The 17031-nt window shown below is 48.4% G+C and overlaps 1 protein-coding gene across 9 annotated transcripts; it reads right to left on the reverse strand.

Moving 5' to 3' along the window:
* Positions 1 to 4485: 4485 nt before the first annotated feature.
* SMUG1 (single-strand-selective monofunctional uracil-DNA glycosylase 1) lies at positions 4486 to 16442 on the reverse strand. 9 transcript variants are annotated; one of them, XM_015151814.3, is made up of 5 exons: positions 13438 to 13520; positions 12458 to 12543; positions 11669 to 11928; positions 8335 to 8638; positions 5817 to 7299 (listed from the first exon to the last, which is right to left on the reverse strand). In XM_015151814.3, the coding sequence occupies exons 4-5, from the start codon at positions 8617 to 8619 to the stop codon at positions 6772 to 6774; spliced, it is 813 nt and encodes a 270-aa protein (XP_015007300.2). In that variant the 5' UTR covers positions 8620 to 8638; positions 11669 to 11928; positions 12458 to 12543; positions 13438 to 13520; the 3' UTR covers positions 5817 to 6771.
* Between the last annotated feature and the right edge of the window lie 589 nt (positions 16443 to 17031).

Here is a 17031-nt window from a genome sequence, read left to right on the forward strand (position 1 = left end):
TCCAAAGTAATTTATTTCTATATCACCTGATGGTCATAGCTGGGAAGTTTATCCATGTGTCTAACCTCAATGTCTCAAGCTCCAGTTAAGTTCTTTACTTCTTTGGAGCACTAGGGAAGAAGAGGAAACAGCTGCCCTATATCCTCCTAAACAAGAATATTCAGAGTCAAGACTTAGTCTGGGATAGGCCACAATCTCTATTCCCTTCTTCCATTCCATCACTAGCTTCTCTACCCCAGCTGCGGCCAGGTTGCATTTCCAATCTTTTTTGATCTGCTACCTTGACATCGCCTGCCACCATCTGCTACAGTTTTCCATCCCCAAAGTTAACAGATGTGTTCTGAAAGGAACCTCCACTTCTCATCTTCCATAGGGCCACGCCCAACCCTTGGCTCTTGCCTAATTCCTGGCATCTGAGCCCCTCCCCTCATCCTGTTTCCTAGGCCCTTGCAGTTGGGGCTGAGAAATTCTTGGACGTATCTGACACAGTGGTCCCCTTTTGCAAATATCCACTCCGTGGAGGTGGTAAGATTTAGCAAGTGATGAGATAAGAAATCTCCAGTCACTGCCCTTTCTCACAGGCACACACACCTCCTCCCCAGACTCTGAGGACTAATCACTTCCTCATTCAGTGTGCCCAGAGCACTGTGTTTATAACTTGTTCACAACATGCTTTCAGCTTGATTTATACTATAATTATATGCCTGTATCTCCCAGCACTAGACAGTGAACAACGTGAGGGCAAAGAATCATCTAATTCACCCCTGTCACTCCCTACAGTGCCTAGCACAAGGAATGACACACACACAGCAGACATCAATAAATGTTTATTGAATTGAAAAAGGAAAGTGAGACCACACAGTGGCCAAATTCAAGACCCAATTTTCCTTTAAGCTATCCTGTATCAGTAAGGGAGAAAAAAAAAAAAGAGAGAGAGAGAGATAAAAGGCTGGGGCCGGGCGCAGTGGCTCATGCCTGTAATCCCAGCAGGCGTGAGGGATTACGCCTTGGGAGGCCGAGGCAGGCGGATCATTTGAGGTCGGGAGTTCGACACCAGCATGACCAACATGGAAAAACCCCGTCTCTACTAAAAATACAAAATTAGCCAGGCATGTTGGCACATGCCTGTAATCCCAGCTACTCAGGATGCTGAGGCGGGAGAATCGCTTGAACCCGGGAGGCAGAAGTTGTGGTGAGCCAAGATCACACCATTGCACTCCAACCTGGGCAACAAGAGCAAAACTCCGTCTCAAAAGAAAAAAAAAAAAAGAAGAAGCTGGGCATGGTGCCTCATGCCTGTAGAAAGTTTTTTCTACAAAAACTTAGCGGGGTGTAGTGGTGCATGCCTATAGTCCCAGCTACTTGGAAGGCTGAGATGGGAGGACACCTGAGCCCAGGAAGTCAAGGCTGCAGTGAGCCATGACCGTGCCACTGCACTCCAGCCTGGGAAACAGAAGGACACCCTGTCTCAAAAAGAAAAAAAAAAAAAAAAAAAAAAAACAGAGGTAAGAAAATTCTGTTTCTTCACCAACACAATCCACCCCTCAGAATCTCAGAAGCATTCCAACCCAAGCACAGCCTTGGTCTCTACCAAGTTGAGTTTGTTTGTTTTGGGGTGGGACCGCCATCATTCCTCTGAATCAGAACTTGAATCACCATTACCAGGCAGAAACAACAAACTCTAGAGAAACTAGTGTTTCTGGATGGCACACAGCCAGCTCTCCCAGACCAGATTCATGCATTACTTCCATGTCTGCTCTGAATACCTACTTTGTGCCAGGTGTGGGATTACATACCGGGGAAAGAAAAAGGAGACCCTGGCCCTTGCCTTCAAGACACTCAGGACACTCCTGCCTGAACCTTGGCTGCATATTGGTAGCATGGAGAGATTCTGTTGTAGACTGGTAGGATGCCCCTCGCACCTCACAAATCAAAACATGTTGAAGTGCAGCTGAGACCCTTGTGTTTTTTTAAACCTCCATAGGTTAATTCTGATTCATAGGCAAGGTTGTAAGCCACTGATCTCTAGATCAGTGCTGTCCAACAGAACTTTCTGTGATAATGGAAATGTTCAATTTCTGTGTCATCCAATCAGCAGTCACTAGCCATGTGTGGCTATTGAGCACTTGAAATATGAACTGAAGAATTGAATTTTTTTCCTTAATTTTAATCACTTTGAACTAAAACAGCCACACATGGCTAGTGGCTACTGTATTGGTCTACAGAAGTCTAGATGACACCAAATTATTTCAGTTTGGCTTTAGAATAATTCTCACAATGCTGTTTTGTAGCAGCCAAAGGCTCCATTCTCTTCCACTCAGAAAAAAACAATGAACTTCCTTTCCCTGAGGACACTCTCATTTGCACTGAAGAAACTGCTCTAGAATGAATTGAAGGGTAAAAGCCAGTCTGGTGAGAGTAAGTCTGATCAGCTACCTAAGCCCCTAGACCAACTTCCAATCCTCAGACTGGAAAAAAGGCACTCCTAAGTTTAACGGTAAACGTTTACCGTTGACATTGGTTGGGGACAAAAAAAGCAGTGACATGTCTTTGTGTGCCTGTTATAGACTGAATTATGCCCCTCGCCCCGCCCAATCTGTATGTTGAAGCCCCAGTACGACTATATTTGGATATAGGGCCTTTAAAGAGGCACCTAAGGTTAAATTGGGTAATAAGGAGGGGGCTCATCCGGTATGACTGGTGTCCTTCTAAGAAGAGAAACACCAGGGAGGTACATGCTCAGAAAAGGCTATGGGAGGACACAGCAAGAAGGCAGCAATCTGCAAGCTAAGGAGAGGCCTCAGCAAAGATCAAATCATCTTGATCCTGGACTTACAAGCTCCAGAACTGTGAGAAAAGAAATTTCTGTTGTTTTAAGCCACCCAGTCTGTGGTAGTTTTGTTATGGCAGCCCTAGCAGCAGAATATAGTGCCCTCAGGAAAAGGCAGGTGCCAGGACCTTCATCAACCTCTCCCACAAGATGCACCCCAGGAATTGAAAGCAACAGCCCCACAAGGACCCAGACCCAGCAGTGACTCTGCCATACCCAGGCCTTCAAGTCATTCTGGTCACTACTGTTCAAGTGCCTCTGCGTACTACCCAATCCTATCCCACCATCTCATCACCTAGAGACCCCAACTCTAGGCTTTCAACCAGACCTGCTATACCCCAGATGTCCTCCCTATAGACTCATCCCCTCCCTTCCCATCCGTTTCCCCACTGCACCCACACTGCCTCCTACATGGTTTGCCCCTTCATCTCCTTCTATGGGTTTCTACCTATCGTTGGGTATTTTCAGTGTGTGTTCTGTGTATCTCACTTCCCCCACTACACTTTAAATTCTCAAAGATTATTCTAGCACCCAAGGCCCTTCACAAGCTAGCTTCAATCTACCTCTTCATCTTTTTCTCCCAACTGGGCCAAGCCAATAGGAATCTACTTGTATGTTAGTTAATATTAAGTGTCAACTTGATTAAAGGATGCAAAGTATTGTTTCTGGGTGTTTCTGGGTGTTGCCAGAAGAGATTAACATTTGAGTTAGTAGACTGGGAGAGGAAGACCCACCCACAGAAAAACCCACCCAGAATGTGGGTGGACACCATCCAATTGGCTGCTAAGGCGGCTAGAAAAAGCGGGCAGAAAAAAGGTGAAAGAAGCTGACTTGCTGAGTCTTCCAGCCCTCATCTTTCTCCCATGCTGGATGCTTCCTGCCCTCACACATTAGATCTAAGTTCTTCAGCTTTTGGACTCTTGGACTTACACCAGTAGTTTGCCAGGGGCTCTTGGGCCTTAGGCCACAGACAGAAGGCTGCACTGTCGGCTTCTCTCCTTTTGAGGATTTGGGACTTGGACTGAGCCACTACTGACTTCCTTGCTCCTCAACTTGCAGACAGCCTATTGTGGGACTTCACCCTGGGTGAGTCAATCATTAATAAACTCCTTTTCATACATACATGTATCATTAGTTCTGTCTCTCTAGACCCTAATACAACTTGCCACCCCTTGAACATAACAATGCTGTTCTCTAAGTTATCCAAAACTTTCCCAGTCTTAAGGCTACCTGAAATGCCGCCTCCTCCAGAGAGCTTTCCTTGATTATCTCAGCTTAATATATAATGAAATGATGGCTTCTATCTCTGTGCAGTTATTCCACAGTACCTAATCCAGTGCTCTGCAACATTGGACACTCACTACATAGCACTGACAAAAAAAAAAGAGAAGGAAAGGAGTCTACGGCATGTGGAGATTCAATACTGTAATGCAACTCTGACGCTAACTACAGGGAGTTAGTGCATACCCTATGGGTTTAAGGGCATAGTCCCCAACAAGACTGCTCTCACTTCAGATGTCAGCTACAAGCTCAAGGATCCCCAGACCACCTGCACTTCTGACCAACTGGCTATAAATCCAGGAGTTTCCATAACCCATCCCCCACCACCCTGAGGTTGCAGAATTTCCTAGAATGACTCACAGAACTCAGGAAAATGCTATACTTATGATTATAATTCTATCACAAAAGATACAAATCAGAACCAGCCAAATGAAGACAAATATATGGTAGAGTCCAGGAGTGTCCAGGCACAGATGTGTGCCCTCTGCTCATAGAAACAGGACACCCCTGCACATCCCTCAGCACATCCATGTGTTCACCAGCCAGGAAGCTGACCAAAACCTCAGTGTCAGAAGTTTTTATATAGAGAGTTTTACCATAGGTATAATGTGGTTAAAATCATGGCCATGTGGCGGAACTCAATCTCTAGCCCCTCTCCCCTCCCTGGGGATCAAGCTGGTATCATCCAGCTCAAAGTCCCAGCCATCTAACTGTATGGTTGGTCATTCTGGCATGGTCAGCCTCTATCCTCAGTCAGATCTTACCATAAACTCAGGTGTGGTCTGAGATCAAATTTCAATATAAAATTAGGTGTGGCCTAAGGTCAAATCTCAACATAAATTCAGGTGTAGTTTCAGGGACCCGCCACGAAAAACAAAGATACTCCTATCACTTGGGAAATTCTAAGAATTTAGAGTCTTCTCAGGAACTGAAGACAAAGGCCAAATTATTTATTATACAATGAAGTAGGGGAGGATTATATGAAAACTCTTATTAATTTTGGAAGCTGGAAATTACCTGTGTCCCAGGAGATGGGAAGTAGACCATGTGTTCCTCATTAAGGTGGTCTCAAGACCTGCTCTGCTTCCAACTTGGTTCACTTTCCCAGCCCTTACCAAACAAAGGGGCACCCAATCAACCATTCAGCAGACATAAAAAATGAGCTGGATCCCAGGTTCCCATCTGCCCCATCATCTGCTTCTCGCAGTGTCCACGGTATCATATAAGATCCCAACAGACACTTAACAGAGACCCTGCAGGTTTGGTAAGGCAATTAGAGATCTACCAAATCCAGCCAGGCACCAGCCCTTTGGGAGGCCAAGGCAGGTGGATCACTTGAAGTCAGGAGTTTGAGACCAGCCTAGCCAGCATGCTGAAACCCTGTCTTTACTAAAAATACAAAAATTAGCCAGGCGTGGTGGCGCATGCCTGTAATTCCAGCTACTCAGGAGGCTGAGGCAAGAGAATCACTTGAACCCGGAAGGCAGATGTTGCAGTGAGCTGAGATCACACCACTGCACTCCAGCCTGGACAATAGAATGAGATTCCATCTCAAAAAAAAAAAAAACAGAGAGATCTACTACATCCTTCTCCCAGCTACCCAAGAGAACCCCTTGCCAACAATGAAGAGGTAAGAGGGGGGAAATCTAAATGACTATCTTCCCCCTCTAGCATGCAAGAGGGGGAAGAAAGTAACAAGACAAAAGGCTTTGGGAGCTTTTAATGCTTAGAGTGAAAAAAAAATCACAGGCTAGGTTTTTCATAGTCATTGATCCATCTCTGACAAGGCAAGAATTCTCCCCTCACCCTGGCCACAGGTAGAAGCCCAGACTCTCCCCTAGCAAGGTATCCAGAATGGAGAGGGGCTACCCTTGTAGTGCAGTGCTGTGAATCCCCAACCCAGAGGCAAGAAAGCAAGAGGACTATGTAATGAGCACCCACATGCCAGGCCCATGCAAGGCACTTTCAAGTGTTATCTCAGTTAATCCTCATACCAACCCCATAAGGTAGGCATCCCCATTTTACAGATGAGGACCCTGAGGCTTAAAGAGGTTTATCAATTTGTCCATCAAAAAGTTCCAAGTCTCAAAGCTGGGATGAAAAGCCAGGTCTTCTGACTTTCACTCTGCCACACTGGATTTTTCCTCTGATCCAGCTGCAGCCTCCCATAAGAAGTTCACTCTTAATTTCATGTCCCATGCTTTGTCTTGGTCCCTGTGAGGAAAGGGGTCAGCTGAAGGTAGCTGTTCTATAAGGATGGGTAGGTGTCCTGGCAAGGTACTTCCATGGAAATAGTAAATGTGACCTTGGAAGTTACTGTCTAGGGCACTCTCAGCTGAATAGTCTCCCGAGGAAACACTGAGGTAGAGCAGTCTGCAAGTGCAAAAACACACCTTCTGCAGATTCCCTACAAAGTGGGGTCCCCTGAAAGGGGCAATGTTCAAAGGTAAAGAAAGCAGGAATCAGGAGGGCAAACAGGAGTAGTGTCAAAACTGCCACGGCAGGTTGGAAGACAGTTCAACAGATCAAAGAATACATTTCCCAGCGACCAGGGAGCACAGAAGGACCTTTTGCTTCAGTCCAGGAGATGTGTTGTCACCTGTTTGGCCAAGAATGACTTCGAGGTCTTGAACGTGTCCCATACAAGGCCCCAGGGGCACTCATTTCAACAGCAGTGGCAGCAGCCCCAGCTCATTCAATCTTTCCTTGGCCACTGCCTCCCAGCCCTTGTTGGCCTGTGGGTTACGGGGAGAGGGATGCAGGAGCCCTTCCACCTGGACCTCTGGCATCAGGCCTGCCAGAGCCCGTCGTGCCCGCTGCTCTGCCAGTCGCCCAACTCCCACCACCAGCCGCACCCCCAGCAGCTGCACCTGCCGGCAGAGGGCTGCATCACAGATCCGAAGAAGCTGTTCTCGCTGCTTGGCAGGCAGCTCAGCAGGGGTGAGGTTGCGCCCGCTGGGAGCCAGGAAAAGCAGAGGGCATAGATTGTGGACAAAACAGTGATGGAAGAAGACCTCAGGCTGTCCACAGAGGTTCCGGAAAAAGCCCCAGAATCGGGCACCACTCACTTCTGACTGTGGACACTCCAGTCCCAGCACTGGTCGTTTAGGATGCTCTTGGGGAGGGGTCAGCACAGGCCCCCCAATGCCCAACCAGTCCCGGACCATGCTTACTTCCCCAAAGGGCACCTGCGAGGAAGGAAAGAGACATGAAAGGCTTCAAACTGGAGACCTGAGGCCCGGGCTCTGGACCGACTGACTTCTTTATACCCTTCCATGAGAATCCAGCCTGCACCCCCCACCCCACCTTCACCCAAAGGCCTGAGACAAGGATTCTTGGCCCTACGGTTTGAACCTGTCCATCTTTTTCCATTTCTTCATTGTGAACTGTGGCCCAGAAGAATCTGTTTGCCTCTAGCCCAAGTAGTCTTTGGGACCAAGTACAGGGACTACATGGAGATATCTAGCCCTACACAGGGTTTGATGGTTAGTACTGGGGACAGACAGATGGCCTGAGACAGAAAGGCAGCCAGGGTTAAAGGAGGCACAAGGACAGGCTGACCACTGCTCTCTGGGTGCCCTCCCAGCCCCAAGTCTCAGGCTGTCATTTCCATCAATCATCATTGATCACCTTTCATCACCCAGTTGGGGTCAATAAAAGCGATTGAGCCTTCTGCCCTGAAGCCTCTTGCCCTCCCCCAACTGCCAAGCACCCCCACTGAGGGGCAGTCACTCATCCTGAGCTCTGAAAGAAAAGCGGGCAGGCACTGGAGGCAGGCTCTGTTTTGAACCTCGCCTTAGCTAGGAAACAGAACCCAGGTTCCCAGAACACCCTGCATCTCTTACATACCCACCCCTGTCAACCAGTCTCTTCTGAGGACCCAGCAGTCCTAGTCCCTCTTCTGACCCCAACCACACTCCAGGGACAGGGGAGATCCAGTAAAGGAAGGATGGGGCTGGAGGAAGGAAGGGCTCTCAGAGACAATTAGTGGCCAGCTCACAGGGAAAATGAAACTACCATTAATGTGCTTGGTTAATTACGGGCAGAGACGCTGGGAGAGGGCCTCAGACCACAGGAGCCAGTATGTGTGTTGAGAGAGAATGGGGTGAGGGGACCTACACACATCTACAGCCATGCACATGCTCCTTTTCTTCACAGCACACCCAGCCAAGCATCCACCTAGAGCCCCCCACTCCACCCACTGAGGCAGCCAAACCCTTTACCCCAGTCTGGGCCATGCCAAAAGGTCCAGGGTTCATGCCCAGGAAGAGCACTTCCTTGGGGCCCTGGCAGTAGCGAGTCACGTAGTTGCGATGTGGCTCCCATGCATACTCCAAGGGATTGTAGATGACGCCCACAGACTCCGAAAACTGCAGCTGGCTCAGCTCAGCACTGAGCCGAAGCTCCTCCTCCAGGAAGCTCTCAGCCAAGCTTCCAGGGCAGGGCTGGGGCTCCATCAGGGCACCTGCAGGCTCATGGATGGACCCCAGCAGGAAAGCCTGGGGCATATGGCCATGCCGCTGTCACCTGGGAAAAGAGATGGACAGAGGCCCCATCATCCCTCAGCCACAAAGTAGGAGGGATCCATGGTTGCCAGGGCCCCCACTACCATTTCCTGGGCTCAGAAGGGACCCTAAGAGACCATGTCAGTCATCTACCAACCACCAAGTAGGACTGAACTCATCTCAATTCACGGTAATGAAGGGCCTATTCCCTCCCCACTTCCAGTATCTGTCCTCTTCACATGGCACCTGGTGAGGATAAGCCATAGCCACCAAACATCTCCCACTCTAAATCTCCTTTCCATAAGGCATAGGTCTGAGTCACTAGTTCCTGGGCTATGCCAAGCACATAGTAGGTTTTCAATGAACATTTACTGGTGGCATCCTTTCAGCACCTTTAATGTCATCCTAAAAAAGAAAAGCCCAGCCAGAATGAACTGTGTTCTGGAAAGCACGGTGCTGAAGAATGAAATGCAAGTGCACAGCCATAGCCCAGAGACCTGGGAAGGCTAATTACAATAGCTTCCAGGTGGTAAGCAACTACTCTGCGCCAGGTACACCTCATTGATCCTCACAACAATCCCATGAGGTGGGTATTACTGCTCCCCTGTTATAAGTGAGGACACTGAGGCTTAGCAAGATTAAGCAACTTGCCCAAGGTCTTGCAGTTAGCAAGAAATAAAGCTGGGATTTGATTGAGCCCAATCTCTCTGGCTCAAGGCTATGCTTTAACCACCCACACCATCTTGCCTTAGATGGTTTGATCAGCCACCCTGCCAATTCTACAACCCCCTAACCCCAGCCTGGCTTCTTTCCCACATTCAGGAATACCTAGTAGGATGATTACAGACTCCTCATAGAATCTTACAAGCTATGCAACCACGGCCAGAGCTTCGGGTTTCTGCCTTCAAATACAAAGAATAATAATATCCACTTAATAATGTTGACACAAGGAAGGCCAGGCACAGTGGCTCATGCCTGTAATCCCAGCACTTTGGGAGGCCAAGGCGGGTGGATCACCTTAGGTCAGGAGTTCAAAACCGGCCTGTCCAACATGGAGAAACCCCGTCTCTACTAAAAAATACAAAAATTAGCTGGGCGTGCTGGGCAAGGTGGCTCACGCCTGTAATCCCAGCACTTTGGGAGGCCGAGGTGGGTGGATCATCTGAGGTCGGGAGTTGGAGACCAGCCTGACCAAAATGGAGAAACCCCACCTCTACTAAAAATACAAATTAGTCAGGCTTGGTCATGCACGCTTGTAATCCCAGCTACTCGGGAGGCTGAGGCAGAATCATTTGAACGCGAAAGGTGGAGGTTGCAGTGAGCCGAGATCGCGCCATTGCACTCCAGCCTGGGCAACAAGAGTGAAACTGTGTCGCAAAAAAATAAAATAGCTGGGCATTGTGGTGGGCGCCTGTTATCCCAGCTACTCAGGAAGCTGAGGCATGGAGAATTGCTTGAACCCGGGAGGTGGAGGTTGCAGTGAGCCAAGATCGCGCCACTGCACTCAAGCCTGGGCAAAAGAGCAAGACTCTGTCTCAAAAAAAAAAAAAATTTGCCAGGTGCAGCAGCTCACGCCTGTAATCCCAGCACTTTGGGAGGCTGAGGCAGGTGAATCACGAGGTCAGGAGTTCAAGATCAACCTGGCCAACATGGTGAAACCCCGTCTCTACTAAAAATACAAAAATTAGCTGGGCATGGTGGCACATGCCTGTAATTCCAGCTACTCGGGAGGCTGAGGCAGGAGAATTGCTTGAACCAAAACCTGGGAGGCGGAGGCTGCAGTGAGCCGAGATCATGACACTGCACTCCAGCCTTGGCTACAGAGGGAGACTCTGTCTCAAAACAAACAAACAGACATAAGGATGGAATGAGATATTATGTTTAGGTGAAGGGAGAAAAGGAAGAAATGGGAGAGGAAGAAGAAAGGGAAGAAAGGAGGTGGGAGGAAGGAGAAGGGAGGGGCAGGGGTAGAAGGAGAGGAGACAGCAAGCTTCGTAAACTGCAAAGGCCATTCCTTCGATCCACTCCCATTCAAACCCAGTGTTCCAACCTGACCATTCTACTTATATTTTCAAAATGCCTTTCCTACCTCAGCTCCCAAAATTTTGCACATACCATTTCTACAATCCAACCAAATACACTCCTGAAGTCAACCAGGACATCATCCAACAGTCATCCAGTCAACTAAGACTGTGATTCCCCAACCTGCCCACATATCCAAATCACTCCCATCTTTCAAAATGCAGCTCAAATCATCCCTTTGATAAAGTCTTCCCTCCTCAGAACAGTGCAGTATTTGCCATAGTGTCCCACCCCCACCCCCAACACAAGTAGGTCCCGTGTGAGGCCTGGGAATCTATGTTTTGTTTTGTTTTGTTTTGAGACAGTCTCACTCTGTCGCCCAGGCTGGAGTGCAGTGGCGTGACCTCAGCTCACTGCAGCCTCTGCCTCCCAGGTTCAAGTAATTATTCTACCTCAGCCTCCTGGGTACTGGGATTACAGGCGCGCGCCACCACGCCCAGCTAATTTTCATATTTTAAGTAGAGACTGGGTTTCACCATGTTGGTCAGGTTGGTCTCGAACTCCTGACCTCGTGATCTGCCCACCTCAGCCTCCCAAAGTGCTGGGATTACAAACGTGAGTTACCGTGCCCAGCCTGGGAATCTGTATTTTAGAAAAGCTTCCCAGGGTGATTCTGATGGTTGGTGAAGGCTGAGAACCACTGTGTAGCACCATGGTTACCACTGTCTTAATGAATTCCTTTTGCCTCCCCAGCTAAACTTGGGCAGATCAAGAGCCAGGCCCTGTTCAATCTCCCTCCATAAGCCCAAGGTCCTGGCCCTTATTAGGCACTCAACAAACACCTGCTCAGCAATGTCCATCTTCTTTTTCACTTTTGTTTAAAACTACCTTCTATGCCGGGCACAGTGGCTCACGCCTGTAATCCCAGCACTTTGGGAGGCCAAGGCAGAAGAACTGCTTGAGGCCAGGAGTTCAAGACCAGCCTGGCTGACACAGTGAGACCCCATCTCTAAAAAATAAAAATAAACACCTTTTACCAAGGAGGCACTCCTGATGGATCCCTCTCCACTTCTATATCCTGAGTTCACTCAAGGCTCAGCTGCCCACTCTGCACTCTGCTTGTTTTCCAGGCCCTGGGTCTGTGGCCATCATATCTGCGTCTCCCATGCGACAAGAACCATTGTCATTCCTTCTTCTCAAGTTTCTGCCTGGGTCATCTGTGACCTCTTCTCCAAGATGAGAACTCAAGGTTGACACAACAGCTTGATAAACCTATTTTCTCACCCTAGCCTAGAGGAAGTGGGAAAGAAAAAAAAAATCAGAGGCCCAACTTAAGAAGTCCTTCCCTGACTGATCTCAGTAGTTTTTAACTGATCGGTTGTCCAGGTGGCTACCCAGGACAAACTGGGCTCATACAAAAGCTGAGAAGGGTGCTGTGGAGAACGCCAGTGTTTCAGAGGACCTTGCTTTGCATCTCCCCATGCAATACCAACATTAGCAGATTAGCTGCTCTAGCTCTAGAATCTCAAGAGAAGTCTTGAGCCTACCTTTGACATTTAGACACCTGTGCTGGAAACAGCAAGGCCAGGGAAAAGAGTGACAAGACACTACTTTCATTGTTCCATAACTTCAAAGCCTGATCTCATAGCAAGAACCACAGGCTGGAAGGCAATTGGTTTGAATTCTACTCCTGTTTCATCTCTAAGAAGGTTCTCTTGAGCAACTCATTTAACTCTCTTCTCTATGAAAATCACATATTCCATCCAACCTACCACCTGTTAACTCATTTATTTTTTTTCAATACTTATGAGTCTCTTACATGACAGGCACTACAGCAGTCTCTTGGTGAGGAAGAAATCCAAAATAAGTAAAATGTAGCCAGGCTTTCCGTAAGCTCATAAACTGCTGTGAGGGCAGATAAACAACTAACTGTAATACAGTGTGATGTGAGCTTTAAAACCCGGAACAAAACACTAGAAGAATTCAAAAAAAGAACTTGTAAGTTCTACCCAAAGTCGCCCCAAGAGCCAGAGGCTTAAGAAATGTAGACATTTTATAAAATACAGTGTCATATTACATTAAGCACAAAGGCAGTGGAGTTGGACCCAGCGATAAGGCTGACCACCAAGGCCAGACTTCAGACTGATGTCAGACTTCTCTGACATCAAATCCGGGAAGTGAGGAAGGAATCGAAGACACGTATGCACTCCCCTGTCCCTTGGAGCGGAGTCCAAGGGACAATAAGAAATACCCTTAAACTAAATAATAATAATAAAGCATAGGCTGGGCGCGGTGGCTCACGCCTGTAATCCCAGCACTTTGGGAGGCCCAGGCGGGCGGATCACGAGGTCAAGAGTTCGAGACCAGCCTAACCAACATGGTGAAACCCCGTCTCTACTAAAAATACAAAAATTAGCCGGGCATGGTGGCGCGCGCCTGTAATTCCAGCTACTCAGGAGGCTGAGGCAGGAGAATCGCTTGAACCCGGGAGCCGGAGGTTGCAGTGTGAGCCGAGATCGCGCCATTGCACTCCAGCCTGGAAGACAGAGCAAGACTCCGTCTCGGAAAAATAAATAAATAATAATAAAGCATAAATTCAAAAAGACCATTTCATCTGGTTCCGAAGGGGCCGACTACTAAGGCATCATACAAAACCTCCGGGGGCGCCCGCTGGCTCTGGACGACAGGAAAGCCTTGATCCTGCAGACCTCCCAGGCGGTTTCATAGGCTGGGCTCTCCCTGCACCGAGTCTAACCCCATACGGAGAGACGGACCCCAAAACATAGAAATCCTGACTACCCTCTCGGCTCAGCCCCGACGACCCTGGGAGCCCTCAACTTTCCCCCACAGTCCGAGGTTCCCAGCCTCCTACTTCCTCACCTGGTCCAGCTCCCCATCCCGTTTCCGGTTCCTTTCCCCCGCAAACCCAACCCCCGGCGCTAAGGACAGTGGGAGTCGTAGTCTACATTGTTTAGGGAAGGAGATTGGCGTGCCCACGGCCACTTCCGCCGGAAATGCTCAATCCCGGAAGGCGCGCTAAATTAGCTCTAAACATCGCTGGGAATTGTAGTTTAATCTTTCCATCAGAGTTAAATCAGGAAGTCTTGAGAAGCGAAAGGTCAGAGCCTATAAGTACCTAGGAAATCCTGAGTTCTATCCCTAAAGGGCATCGCCCTTCCAAAAGTTCATTCACATTTTTCCCAAAGGGATTACAAATCAGGAAGCTTCAACCATCCCCAATCCCTCATCCACTTGAGGTATTAACAATACCTAAAGACCATTTCTAGGCCCCCTGCCACCCTGGGTATCAGAGACCTCTCCTCTGCAGCCTGCCATTACTGTATATAGAATATCCACGAAGACATTTCTGGTAGCTCCTAACAACTCTTTAGCAAGGAGCATCCCCCATTACTGTCCAAGCCCATCTCCAGAGTGTCACCATTTTGACTTCTTTCTCTGTCTTGCTATCTGCCCAACCCTATAACCTCAGTATTAGTCAAGAGTTTTCCAGAGAAACAGAACTAACAGGATATCTATCTATATGAGGAGATTTACTCCAAGAATTGGCTCACAGGATTGTGGAAGCCAAGAAGTCCCACAGTCTCCTGCTCTGCTGTCTATAAACTGAAGAACCAGAAAAACAGGTGGTATAATTCAGGAAAGTCCAAAGCAGGGGAGGGGGCTCACTGCTAAGTCCCAGAGCCTGAAGGACGAAGAACCAGGAACTCCAATGATGTCCAAAGGCAGGTAAAATAGATGTCCCAGCTCACCAAGAAAGAGAATTTGCCTTCCTCCACCCTTTTGTTCTACTGGGTCCCCAAGGGATTGAATGGTTCCCACCCACATCAATGAGGGTGATCTTCTTAACTCAGTCTACCAATTCAAATGCGAATCTCTTCCAGAAACACTCCACAGACATATCCAGAAATAATGTTTTTCTGGCTATCTGGGTGTCCCTTAGCCCACTCAAGTAGACACATAAAGTTAGCTGCCACTCTTCCTTCCAAATCTTCTCCCTCAAATACTTTGTCCAAAGTATCTGGACTTTCTAGGAAGAGTGATCAATCCTAATCCCATGGCTGCACCTAACAATCCATTCCCCCCCATTCCCCTCCCATTCCCCCATCCCAATATCTATATCCAAATCTGTCCTATTCCTAGTTTTGTTCTTATGCTCTGTTTGGGTCTGGTTCTGTGTCCTGACTCTAAAACTTTCATTAGACTGGGAACCCCCTAAGGTTAGTTATCTTCTATATTCCTTCCACCCCACACTCTCCACACACCTTAGCACAGCCAAGGCTCTAATCACAGAAGCAAGGTCTCCCTGTGAGTGGTAGAGAAGGAGAACTATAAACCCCAGAACAGGAAGAAGTGACAGAAAAAGGATGCTACCCCCTCACCAGGACTTGTCTGATCTCCTATCAACAAAAACTTAATGGGTGCAGTAGGAGCTTCAGGGAGCTGTGAGCAGTGACCTTCTGACATGAAGGGTGAGAAACTACCCTGACCCTTGCAAGACTTTGGAAATGGAATTAATCATCCACCTCATGAAGCCCATAATTTTCTAAGCTTTAATTTTTACCAGATCCTCTCCCTGTCTATGTCTCTCTCTGCTATGTTATTTGCCCCTCTCTACTTATGTAAATTTGTCTCTATTTCTAGTCTCTTGTGTAGCTTTCTCTCTGTATCTGTGTGTCTCTCTCTCCCTCTGTGAACATCTCCCTGTTTCTGCTTCTTACTCTAGAATGACTGGAATAAGAGGATCTGAGCGTCTAGAAAAAGTTCCCCCATCTCTGTGTATCTATGTATTTCTGTGTTTCTGACCAAAAATAAGGTGGGGGGACCTCATTGTGGTGTCATCTCGTTGCTTAAAAATTCCAGGATCTCCACCATCCCTTGGACAACCCTCCTGCCCACCCCTGACCCCTCTGTCATTTGCTTGCCCAGCACTTCTGTTCTAGTTTGTCATCTTGGCAACCCCTCCACATTCAAAGTCAGCTTCTGGCAGAACAGTAATGAGTGAAATGAGTAACAGGCAAGCAGAAATCCCCCAGGACCTCCACCCGATTTCAACTTCCTAGAAGACTTGAATAACTGTTTCTTTCCCTATAAGCCCATCCACCCCAGGGAACCCAGAGATAGGAAGTCCAGATATAAGGAGAAACTGAGGCTTAGGCAGCCCACAGTGAGTCCCTATAGCTAATGCCAGAGGGGCCTGGGGCCTTCTCTGTCTGTAGTCCATGCATGCTATTCCTCCCCACCCAGTGAGTCACTCCCAGGAAAGATGGAGGTGAGGCTCTCTCCTGAAGTAGGGGTGCTTAGAAACAGAGACCCTGAGGCTTTCAAGAGATAGAGCCCAAGAGACGAAACATGGGCTTGGGTGCAGCTCTCCCAACCAGTGTCTTCCATTTATTAGTCTTCATGTCTTCTGGGAAGTCTTCAGGAGGCTGCTGACCATGATTTATGGGTAAAGCCTTGTTGGGCAGGAACAGAAGATGACCCAGATTATCACCTGGGTAAGAGCCTAGAGAGTTGAGGCACCGGGCCTGGGGCAGTGCTCCCTGCATACCCACCAGCCAGCAACTCTGTCCTGAGCCCAGGAGGGAAGGGGTTAACCTGCTCACTAGTTTTCCTTTGGTTTCCTCGGGCTGCTGGAGCTGTGTTGGGCCATGAGCGCCATCTATCGGCCTCTTCGGGTCCTAGCTCCGACTCTGCTCACTTGGGCTTCTAGGCGGATCTTTCAGCCTTTCCCTTGCCTCCCCTCTTCTCAACGGGGAAGGGCTGTCTAGCTGCAGGGCCTCCCACTGCAGAAAACAAAGGTCCGGAATTGGAGAAGGTGAAGGCCATGTTTCCCCCTTCCTAGATACGGAGTGTCACCCTGCTCAACTCCCACTCACTGTCTCTGACCTGGGGGACCCCAAAGGGGGATCTGGTGTTTAACTTTCAGTGTAGCCACCTTCCCCACTTCCACTACACTGGGCCCTGTCTCGATTAGCCCAACAAACATCACAAGAGCATGGGAGAGTGAAGGCAGCATAGCAGAGGCCTCAGGACTGTGGGCTCTGGAATCAGACTGCTGGATTTGAATCCAAGCTGTGCCACTTACTCATGGTGACCTTGGGCATGCTACTTAATTTCTCTGTGCCTTAGTTATCTCAGTTGTAAAATGGGATAATCATTGTAATCTCTATCTTCTTTTGTGATGATTAAATGACTTAATTACATTAAGTGCTTAATACAGAATTTGGGCTCTACAAAGGGTAGTTATTGCTGTTGCGCTGCCAGGGTCTCAGGCAGATGCTAGCCTGAGTAGCCAAGATCCAGGCCATGAAGCCCTATCAGACACACAAGCATGGTGGACAAGACTGGGGAGCTCACCCTGTAGATTTCCAC

This window comes from Macaca mulatta, chromosome 11 (assembly GCF_049350105.2).
Source record: "Macaca mulatta isolate MMU2019108-1 chromosome 11, T2T-MMU8v2.0, whole genome shotgun sequence".
NCBI lineage: Eukaryota > Metazoa > Chordata > Mammalia > Primates > Cercopithecidae > Macaca > Macaca mulatta.